Raw genomic sequence first — 11,538 nt, forward strand, 5'->3', positions numbered from 1 at the left:
TACTCAGCCATGAATTTTACAACAGTAAATTTGGCTACATATGTATCCTGTAACCTGTAGTGTCTGCTGGCGAATTGAAGTAAACAAAAACTATGAGCAAGGCACCACTAAAATTTTAGAAATGAGAGAGGCACTGCTAAAATATTTGAGTCGATACAAGGGAAAGATGATTACCACTACTGGAACCATCTAGTGGCAGATTTTGAGAAAACCATCTTCTGTTCCAACGACAAACAATCTTGACAAAGGAAGCACAGAAATAGCCGAAAGAACAGACATGTTTTTATATTTTACTCCTCTGTCAGTCGAATATAAGTTCTGAAGTACGAGCTGCTGATGTCCGATCTGCATGGATTTTTTTTTTCACAAAATGTACCAACAGTTACTTCGGCAGGAACAGAGTGGACTTGCAATTCATATGGTATGTGAAATTCCAAAAGAGGCTGCACTGCTGCTCCAAATAGTAAAGTTTGCAAAAGAGCGTGGTGGTGAATGTGGTCAAGAGGAGAAAGTACATACCTCACTTGTTGGTCTCGATAGGGAAGTAAGTGCAATTTTGTTTCTTGACACTGATACCAGGTCTTGACCCCAAACAGAGAAGTCAAAGATGCCATCTGAATGGCTTCTGAAAATGTTTGACTGGACTGATAGGTTCCTGTCACATTGCGCACAAGACTTTAAGAAACTAAGAAAGTTTAAACTGGAAACAAATCATAAGCAATAAGATATATGCGTATATCCAAAGTTGAGAATCAAACTGCTGCTTCTATGAAATTGTGGATTCAGTGTGATATAACATAATCTTATCACTATCACTATGGCCCAAACAAGATAGTCATGTATCAAGAAAGTTTGAGAACACAAATAGTGCAAGAAAATATTGTATACTGCAGTAATACAATAAGAGAATGGAGAACATGTCATACCAAAATAGGTAATACAACCAATGAATTGTTGCAGTCAAAGAATAATACCTTCTTAGATCCCAAATTCGAAGAGTCTTGTCAAGGGAGCTAGATGCAATCAAGTGGTCCTCTGGTGATGCCAACTTTATGCGCAAATAAAAAGGAACCCATCAGATGCCAGAATAACAATTGCTCATGGTTTTGCCCTATGATGGATAGAACCTAGTAGGGGCAATGGCATACCTTCGTAATGTGACCATCATGTGCTCGCCAAACTGCAATGATTTTTCCACTACGCTCGTCAAGTAATCGACAATAACCAGAGCTTAGACCTGCTGCAATCCAGGATGATGAAGCCAACAGGCTTCCATTCCTCGGCTTGTCTGAGCCAGACGAGCAAATAGCTGATACGAGTGATGAGAAGGAGATTTCAGCCGAATCGCTCTTCCATAAATGCAGCTTCTGATCCCGAGAGATATCAATAAATCTGCATTTTAACTCAATCAATGTGCAGTTCAATAGTGGACAAATTCTTCGGTAGTGAGGTAGAAACACAGTGAAATAACAGTGAGTTGCAGCGAGAAAGAAATATGTTCTAACTTGCATTACTGATCCTAACAACAAAAACTAACAATGCTTCCAAGCTCACATAACAATGCCCTGGTTAAGTGAAGTAGATATTCTCCCTATTTTGTTTCAGATGTCACTACCAAACATAGTCAAAATTGTGAACATAAATAATGAAGTGGAACGGCAGTGATCACCCATACACTTACCCAGTAGAATAGTAGGAAGTATATTTTCAGTATATTTTCAACGTAAGTTAGAAACATAATAAAATGACCAAATCCAACAAACAGATGACAAAGTGTATACCTGATAGATCCATTTCCCATGCCAGCAACAAGTTTATCTTCAGATGCCATGTAATGCATGGTCGTATACAAGCTACCACGAAATGCATTCGACAATATTCCACCTGAGAGCGCGTCCTGATTAAGCATGTTTGCCTGTTCAACAGATGCAGTTTGCGGCGGAAAGCTTGTTGATGACTCGGTATGAGCTGCTATGAGCTTTCCTGTCTGCCCATTCCAAATATGAATCGTGCCATCACAAGAAGCTACTTTTCCAGTAATTGACAGGATACAGATGGAATTGACAACCTATGTAAATAAAATATCAGAAAATGAACTGTTGGAATGTATTGATAAAGCGCTATATCTAGGGGGTGAAATTAACTTACAAAGAGTACATCAATGAGTTCAAACGCAGAAGAAATGCAAGCAAGATCAAGCAATCCAATATATGGTATAGAATCTAATACTATTAGAACAGTTGAGCTAGAAATCAATCGGCATTTACTGAAAGAACACCGTCCTCTCAGTGATATTACCCTATAGTGATTTATTGTTTCATCACAGCAAACATAACCACTAAACGATCAGAGCACCATATTTCAGACACTAAGCTAAACATCACTACATGGTCTATACAAACTGTGTTTCATTCAGAAAATAAGAACCATCCAACAATAATAGCAAAAAAGAAAGTCATATGAAGGTAGCAAGAGAAACTGACCTCTTCATGCCCGTAATATCCAGATGTGCAATTCATGTTGGCCAACTCCCAACGCTGTATACTTCCTTTAAAACCAGGTCCAACTCCCCCAGTAAAAATCGTGCACTCATCATCATGGACTTCTAATGACCGCAGAGCCCCAGGGTGTGCACGGGCTGAGTAAAGGACTGAAGCTTCGATCTTCCATGGAAGTTCATCCTTCAAACCGCTACTGCGTCCAAGAAGATCTGGTACGCCCCAACTACTGTCAGGAGAAGGGAACCAAAACCACGGCTGATTTCCAGAAGTTGATGCAGACAAATTGTCACTAGATGACCCATGCTCGAGCCTAAATCTGTGCTTGGAAGCTGCCATCCAACCAGTTTTAGGGATTTGAGATTGAGACACAGACGACCCTGCCCCATTAAAAAGTTCTGTTGGAACAACCTCAGACGAGGTGTCATTGCCAGGCTGAAACCTTTGAGTTTTCATGTTTTCACCACTTATAGAACATTTACTGGAAGGCTCAAACTGAAAGAAAGCACAGCTAGTCAAATAAGAAGGAAAACACAAATCTCACCGGTCAATAGGAACCAAGGCAGCTTTTCACATACCTTCCAATTGTACAACCTTTGAAGAGACTGCTCCAATAGAAACCATGTAGAGCAGTATTCACGGATCTTCTCTATTCCAACAAGTGATGCCAAGAAAGGATATAGCAACAACCTACAACAGCTACCTTCAATAAGTAAATATAATGAAGCGTGTATAATTACTTATACCAAACAACGTAACAACGGAAAAATACATGTTTCTACTTACACGAGATCAACTCTAGATTCCATTTTAATCGTCTCACTTTTGTTTCTTTCTGAGATTTTTAACCCTTTTGTAGGAAGGCTAACAGCAGAAGAGTCTTGAAAAAAGGCCAATTCAGCAAAAAGCTCTTTTAGATGTGGCAAAACATGTATGACGGTATTATCTGGTCCAATTCGTAGACAAAGGTCAACAAATGCAGTAGCTGCCACCTAATTAATAGAAAGCAAGCAAATTAACTCGATCAAATGAATTTGAAGGAGTGTTATTGAGAGAGAACTAGTACAAGAAAATCATGTCACTTTGTCAGTGAAGAGTTATTGCCTGAATCACATCAAGGTCCAAATGGATCAGCATAAGAATCTTTATATGAAGACAGACTTGGTCCTGTAAATGCGGTCAAGGTAGGAGTAAGTACACATTTAATTTGACATATATGCCAATTTAAACGTAAGAATTTCATGGCCAGGTCATTATCTATAGAAAGTAATAATATAATTCAATAAAATGAAAGAGGAATTAGCATCTAAATTTAAACTAACAAAATGATGCATTTATAAACCTGAATTCAAATTTATCAATGGTGGGACATCTTGTGCAAGTTCATTTAAATATTGTAATGTGCTGAATTCTTGCTATAATTTTTTTATATCATATTGACTTGTACATGAAACCCCCCAAAAAAGTGTAATTAAGATATGATGATTGGTATCTGGTAGTCATCAAAGTTGTGCTTAAAGTAGAGTTATATCGGAATTTGATTTGTGCTCACTTTTGAAAATATATGTTCCAATTTAGCAAAGCTCTAACAGAACTCAAAATATATCCATTTTCACCAATGATTATATTTATTCACCAAACTTAGTTTTTTTCACTAAAATACCTGGAGAAGCTCCCTGAGAACTGCCTTAACAGGAAGAACTGATACAAGGCCTTCCAACACAGATAAGCCATCAATCAGAGCAAAAGAGTTCCAACTCTGCTGTGGTTCTGGCTTAGTCACCTTGGAGGAGTCGATACAAAAAAGTATAACATTCCTCAGCAAGGGGAGAATTTGCTTGACAATAAAACTTTCCCCAAGAAGTCCACCTATTATGAATAACGTCAAGCACCGACCAAAGAACAAACATTTTCACCACAAGGAGACAGTGTTAACTGGGATACCTATCCTGACCAAAGTTTCCATTCCATCATCACATAAACCTTTGCCGAAAGAGTGGATTAGTGGTAAAACTGTCTGCATAAAATGGACACATTAATCAGTGAAGGATGGTGTCAGTGCAGTACACCAAGACAATGTGTTCACTGAGACTTGCCTGATGAACAGTGATTGGTATTCCTAGTTCCTCACTTGAACCAATTAAAACAATGGATGCAGAAGATGCAGTGATCTTGTTAGGTGAATTGTGTAAGTTTGCTATGACCAACGGATGCACCTTCTCAATATAGGTTCGTTTTCCCAATTTTTTCCATAACTCTCGGACAAAAGAATCTTGAAGGAGAGAAACCTTCAGATGGGAATATTCTGGTGCCTGTAGCAACAACCAGCAGAAATGACTCATCAGAACAAAGACACATATGCAAAGACCAGAACCTTGAAATGAAAGAAAATATAAGATAAATTTCCCCACTGATGTGTCTTAACCGGCCTGTAAGATTTTCTGAATGATGGGCAGAATATGTTTCTTAGCTGCTTGGACACTCAAGCACTTCAAAAACTCTTTAAGCAGACGCAAGCAAGACTCGGTGTCAACATCCAACCCAGATGATGAAACAAAAGGTAGGCAGTAAGGTGCACACACTTCAGCAGCAAATTCTCCCATGGCTTTAAGTGTCCCTTCACTTGCAAGCTTAGTAACATACTTCAGGCGGTCTCCAGATGTACACAGAAGTTGAAGTGGAGCAAGAAACATATATGCGGATCGAACTGATGGAGGAAAATATGGTGACTCCAGAAGATGCTTTGAACACGGCCTCCTGCAAGAGATCACAAAATTCAAAAACATTCAAACAGTTTCTGCTTGTAAATTTAAGAAAAACATCACCAATGTGCAGGGTATTAAACTACAAATATAAACATCAGACATAATTATTTAAGTTACCTTTTCCATTGCCTTTGGATGCATGACTCAACAAGCAAACGGACATGAACAGGCAATTCATGGAGTGCTCCTGGCAGCATACCAGTTTCTTTATATGCAGCTAGCAAGGAAGCATCAAAAAGTGGTCTGTGCAGATAGATTTCTGCTAACATGCACCCTATTGAAAATATATCATTTGCATGATGCTCAATAACAGAACAAGACCTTTGCTTCCAGCGCAACAGCTCTTGATAACCAATAAAAGAACTATCATCAGACTCAAAGCATTCAAGATAGGAGCCAAAATCAAAATCAGGCACCACCGATAATACACTATCAGGTTGCAATACCTCCTGATCTGAAAATTGGCTCTTGGGATATTTGACTGATGAACAACAAGAAGCAGCAGTGTTAGAGTAACTGTATATTGGATTCAAATGGTGTTGAAGCTCCATAAATAATGTTGCTTGTTCAAACTCTTCCAAATAGTCAACTTGTGAAAACATATTTGGGGAATTACAGTCATTTAACAATAGATCAGTAGTTGAGTTACTTCCTTTTCCTTGGCATCTTGCACAAGATTCCACTTTATTGTGGTAGGCTGAGTGAGGTGTGCTAATAAGACGCTTAGGATGTGGCTTTGTAAAAAGTTGCCGTCGCCCAATTGATTTAGGCCTTGATGGATCACTGGGAGGCAACATGACATTCTTAGCTTCAACAGATGCCTCTCCAGCAAGTTTATAGCCAAAGGTTATATCAATCCAATGATGCAGTTGTTGTGAGACTCGGTCACTCTCCAAGGCATCCCTGTGAAGACAAATGAATTCCTCCGAAGAGGTCACCCAGGAAGGCAAAGCCAAATTACTCATTTCAGAATGAAGAGAGACAAAAATCCAAGGATCGCTATAGAACTCTGGGATGCATTCATCTGGAGTCCATTGATAAAGCCTTTGCATACTAGATGGGTATTCGTTGGGCTCGTAGACAGAGCGGACAGCTGACCTCAAGATGGACTTTGATAGCCTTCTTGCTTTGTAACTGCAAACTGCTAGCTCTGAGAGACACTCATCAGAAACATGATATGGAACATCAGATGATGAGTAAGTAAAATCCAATTGTTCATCGCCCTTTGCCAACCGCCATTTACTTTTGGTGAGGTCTCTCCAGCCAATGTCAGAATTTTCGTCAGGCCTCACTGTGAAATCTATTACCCAAGGCATCACCGGATGAAAAGCTGGATCACCCCATCTCCTACCAGCTAACTTGTTCAAGACAAGAAGGTACTCATAATTGCTCAACTCACCCGTCCACCATCGTTTGAAGTGAGAAGACCAATCTAAGGATGATGGAAGATTGAAACTAGCAAAAATTGATCTTGAAGAACAATCCTCCTCAGCACAGCATGAATTAGGTGTTGAACCTTCAGGTCCCCCAAAACCCCAGTTCTGTTTAACATGAGATATATCACTTATGCTGAGATAAGGCCATAGAGAATCTGACATCAAGATGGTTGATGGTTTCAGATTGCCGTGATGAACTCCAAAATCATGAAGATATGACAATGCAGACATTATTTGGTAGATGAAAAATCTGATGTGCCAATCTGAGCACAATGCCTCTGGACTGTAGTGCATGATGTTCTCCAAAGTGTATGGAGCCTTTGGTTGAAACATGTAGCAACAATCAGATGATTCTACAACACCTAACACAGGTAAGATGTTGGGGTGTCTCACAAGCCCAGAAGGATGTATATCATCAAATGCTGAAAATCCAACAAAACTGAGAAAACCTAAACCAGCTGGTCCACTGATGGTGTTTTCACACAACAGATTTAGTGAATCAATCACATCCTGTTCAATGGATAAATTCATATAACTTGCCATAAGATCTCTAATTTCTGTAGTGGAGACTCTGCCCAGATAGTAAACAGGAGTTAACTTGGTGATTATGTTTACAATTAGTTGCTGATTATTCGAGCTAGAAGAACTTTGAAGATCTCCAATATGTTCAATACCAGGAGAGGAATCTGCTTGCACAGCACAATGATTATCATCTTTAAATATGAGTGATTGCTCCAATGGGTTGTTTTCACTGCAGGGATGAAAAATGTGGAGCATGTAATATCTTGAACATAGAAGCCTTTTGGAGATGTACATAATACACTTGATAAGAAGCTTTACCATTTTTTTGTATCCACATATGTCTTACCACCATTTAGTACCACCAACACAAAATAACCACAGGTCTTCTGGCTGCAAGATACATATTTGTCACTTTTTAACAAATAAAAATAACAAATTATAAGAAAGGGGAAACTGGTAGTTGAGTTTGCCGGTTTTGCCGCAACCCTTTCACTAATAATATTTTAGCCACTAACGAAATGCCACTATTCCACAATGCTTCTTTGATTTATGTGTAGAAGCGGTAGTAGTGAAGAAAATGGCGGGAGAAGAAAGAAAGCGATGTGACACGAGAATAGATCACATCCGACAGCACTACCTCTGATAAGCACGGACTGCATGGAGGTGCTAATGTTAATTTGCTTTAGCTATTGCTTTGTTTTATGAGTGTTTACTGGGATTACATATATGACTAAAGAACGACACTATCCATATGGTTAAAGTATGACATTATCCATATGATTAAGTTGGCTAGTTTTGCAACTACTTTCCATTGAATATAATTTCTCATTATTCTTGTTTCCAAAACTGTAAGGCTTGTCAACACTGTCAAGACTTCGTTTCATAGTACACAAATTTATTCCATGTATCTGGCATTAATTCTCAGTATCTCCTCCTAAAAAAAATCCAATGTACAACAGAAACGTTCGCAGTAGCTTTGATTAGATCAAAAGTAGAATCACTACAGTTGGATACGTCAATTGACAAGTACCTACTTGTATTGGTGTGGTTACAAGTTTAGAGAAACCCATTACTTAAAAATGTAGAGAAGTACATATTTTAATTACCCTCTCGATCTAACTAAGGTATAAAGTTGTGTTTTCATAACAAGTTAATAGGATGTACATTCTGATCTTACAGTATGATTCATATCCAAATCAAATGGAGAAAATGACAGTAAACCAAGAATGCCTAGGCTTACCTCCCAATACATTGGTCGGGTCCATCAGATGCCATCTGCAGTGAAGAGAACACATGAATTATGCCTAAAGTACAATAATTAACTCTTCTACAAGCTTACATGGACAGGGCTTTAGCATGCTTCTCAAAAATGAACTAAAACGCACACATAAAGGTGATTGGCTAAAATGTTTATCGGAAAGAGCAGGTGGCTCGAACTGGGCGCGAGCTTCAGAGACCGTATTATCCAGGACAGGAGAATAACGAGAAATTAGGAGACGGAGTGGCGACGGACCTGGACGACAGCAGAGGAGGCGAAGGGGAGCGGGGAGTCGGAGACGCCGTGGACGAAGGAGAGTCCGGAACCAGCGAGGTCGGATCGGATGCGCCGCTCCAGGCAATCGGGGCACATCGCCCCCGTCCCCGGCGAGCGAGCCATCGCCCACGGCGAGGCCGGCCTGGTTCGAAGGTTCAACAGGCAGCCTCGCTTCCCGGTTTAGCCCGGCGCAGTGCCTTCCGGTCGACGGCCTCGGAGGGCACCCGGCGGCGGCTGGACACCAGCTCTGCGTGAGCAGGGAGAGAAGCAGGAACAGGTGCCTCTATGCTCATTCCTCACCAAAGCAAAGAATAGAGAACCAAACTGTGGGGTTTTTTTTTTTTTGAAAAACAACTTGAACTTTACTATTTAAAATAATGATTACATCGTCTATCAGAAGAGTTACAAGATTTTCCATGGGCTCATCTATTCAATCCCTAGTCATAGAACATTTTGCTAACCTAGCAAACTCATGCGCTACTTGATTCGCTTCTCTATTACAAATGTTCAAAAGTGATTTGAGGAAAATCAGAGGCCATAAAAAACAATCCTCGAAAATTGCAGCCGCCGCTCCCGCAGACTATCCTCGGTTTTTCATTGTGTCGATGGCTTTCATATTATCAGAATTGATAATGAGACGATTGCAGCCTGTCTTTTGTGTCAGCAGTAGACCAAACCTGAATGCTAACACCTCCACTGTCAAAGCATTCGCACAATACTAAATCTTCCAGTTACCACCTACTATGAAGTCTCCTTCTAATAACAGCACCCGTTGTGCCCCTAAGCTGATCATGATAAAAAAAAAGCATCCACATTCAACTTGACAACCCCATGGGAGGTCTGCACCATCCTTCATTCTTTCTCTTTGCTTTAGGAGAGTGGACATTTACATAATTCACTATTATAGCCCGAATCCCCGTCGAGGTTTGGGACGCCTCCTGAGACTTACCCTCATGGACTAGTGTCCGTCTATTCCATCATAAATACCAAGCAGCTATAGCGATTAGTTCCCCTGCATTTCAGAAGCCCAAGATGAGTAGTTCATGATCATGCATAAGGAGTAAGAATTTAAGGACGGCCTCTCCTGCACCACAATGACGCAGGCTTTTCTTTACCACTTCATACAGCCCCAAATATTCCCACACTTCTTTTGTCTTCTGGCACAGAAATAATATATGTTTCGTGTCCTCTGGTCCATCCAAACATGTTGGGCAACTTGGCTGAGTTTTATATGTCTGTTGGCCAATGTAACGCGACACGGTAGAATCCCGTGAAGCGTCCGCCAAATAAAAAATTTAACCTTCGCGATACTTTACAAGACTCGGTGTGCATCAGTATCCTCCTGAGTCATCACCATGCTCACTATACTGTTGCTCTCGTTATCGATTTTTGTTCTTCTTTCTCATTGGCGTGTTCCGGCATCCCCGTGACGTAGTCACATGTGTCTGGCCAGACGATGATGAATGCCGTCACACCGAGAGAGCCCTAAGAATATCTCTCCATCGTCGGAGCAGAAAATCCCACTCTTGAGCTATCCGGTCATTTGTCAAACTTTTCGGTGAGCCCAAAAGTTGTCGTTATGATCACCTTGTTACAGATGACGTTTGAGCAACCCCAAAGCCCACTGTCTGGTAGGAAGTGACCGAGACACTCTAATGGTCTGAGGAACCAAAACACATGCTAACACTTCGTGCTAACAGATGATTTCAGACGATATAGTCACAAAGTATAATAGACAAGAGAATCCACTCCCGCCATAATGCTTTGCCAAGTACAAGAGGAGCCCTTTTTAGTACTGCGCTCATCAAATCGCCTTCATGGAAATACTTGGTTCTTAGGATTGTTGCACATAACGATCCAGGATTATCCAAGGGTTAGTTGGCTAGAGAGCGCTCAAATCTACGATTCTAGTAAAAGAACACACAGAAAGACCAACCTGTGGTTGGATGGTCAGAGGGACTGTGGTATTCCTAGCCCATCAGGGCTCAAGTCCTGGTGCTCAAGATGATATGCCAGCTCAGTGTTTCGGAGGTGCTCATAAGGGTACGGTGTGCGTGTGTGCGTTCATGCGGTGAGTGTATGCGCGTGTATATAAGCGCTTGCATCTGTACTGTGTTCAAAAAAAAGATCCCGTAAAATAGCACATCTCGTTAAAAGAAATTGCAGGTCACCGCATATTATCTACCACATACCCTATATCTGCAGTTTTCGAGCCAATTTTTGAGGTGAACCGTAAAATAGTCAACGTCGGAGTAGGCAGTAGGAACGTCACCCGGGCAAGCAGATGAGCTTGGCAGCGGCCGCCGGAGCGTCGCCGGAGTAGCGGGGCTCGGCAGTGACAGTCGGAGCATCACCAGAGCAGGCGAAAGAGCTCGGTAGCGGCCACCGGAGCGTCGCCGAAGCAGCGGAGCTCAACAGCGGTCGTTGAAAGCATCACCGGAGCAAGCGTAGGAGCCCGGCAGGACCGTCGTCGGAGCATCGCCGGTTAGCGACCGCCGGAGCCTCGCCAGAGGGTCGCCGGAGCAAGCGGAGGAGCGTCCTGTTGGGAAACGTAGTAGAAAACAAAAAAAATTATCCAACGAAAGCCTAGGAACAATATGAAGATGCATATCGGGTTTGGATCAACCATCATTACCGACTTTGGAGTGCAGCGGAGGTAGACGAGTCGGTGTAGATCATACTTGGAGTCTCTCAAACATCAATGACGATCCCGCGAACCGCCCTCGAACGGAAGACCGAAAGCACAATCTCTCTATTTGGTTGAAAGCGTACGGTCTTCACGA

General features: G+C 41.4%; 1 protein-coding gene across 3 annotated transcripts; it reads right to left on the reverse strand.

Moving 5' to 3' along the window:
- Positions 1-6: 6 nt before the first annotated feature.
- On the reverse strand, positions 7-9,057 carry LOC125524571 (protein GFS12-like). 3 transcript variants are annotated; one of them, XM_048689605.1, is made up of 17 exons: positions 8,735-9,057; positions 8,462-8,496; positions 7,540-7,611; positions 5,381-7,450; positions 4,928-5,255; positions 4,595-4,810; positions 4,443-4,515; positions 4,162-4,367; positions 3,603-3,665; positions 3,285-3,490; positions 3,077-3,188; positions 2,484-2,993; positions 1,782-2,068; positions 1,149-1,392; positions 975-1,048; positions 520-655; positions 7-345 (listed from the first exon to the last, which is right to left on the reverse strand). In XM_048689605.1, exons 1-17 carry the CDS (start codon positions 8,876-8,878, stop codon positions 190-192), a joined length of 4,932 nt encoding a protein of 1,643 aa, XP_048545562.1. In that variant the 5' UTR covers positions 8,879-9,057; the 3' UTR covers positions 7-189. The 3 variants fall into 3 exon arrangements, with proteins under 3 accessions (XP_048545562.1, XP_048545561.1, XP_048545563.1); XM_048689604.1 differs by having other exon boundaries at positions 3,077-3,197; XM_048689606.1 differs by lacking the exons at positions 8,462-8,496; positions 8,735-9,057 and having other exon boundaries at positions 3,077-3,197; positions 5,381-7,270; positions 7,374-7,450; positions 7,540-7,590.
- Between the last annotated feature and the right edge of the window lie 2,481 nt (positions 9,058-11,538).

The sequence above is a fragment of the Triticum urartu genome, chromosome 7, assembly GCF_003073215.2.
Source record: "Triticum urartu cultivar G1812 chromosome 7, Tu2.1, whole genome shotgun sequence".
NCBI classification, from domain to species: Eukaryota; Viridiplantae; Streptophyta; class Magnoliopsida; order Poales; family Poaceae; genus Triticum; species Triticum urartu.

Bases quoted from the DNA above. Each gene is read 5' to 3' on its own strand.
- LOC125524571 (XM_048689604.1), bottom strand. From the start codon at position 8,878: ATGGCTCGCTCGCCGGGGACGGGGGCGATGTGCCCCGATTGCCTGGAG. The intron at 2,994-3,076 runs GTATGTGAAAAG...GCTTTCTTTCAG, and splicing joins AAAGGTTGTACAATTGGAAG to TTTGAGCCTTCCAGTAAATG. The intron at 1,049-1,148 runs GTATGCCATTGC...TTGCGCATAAAG, and splicing joins ATGATGGTCACATTACGAAG to TTGGCATCACCAGAGGACCA.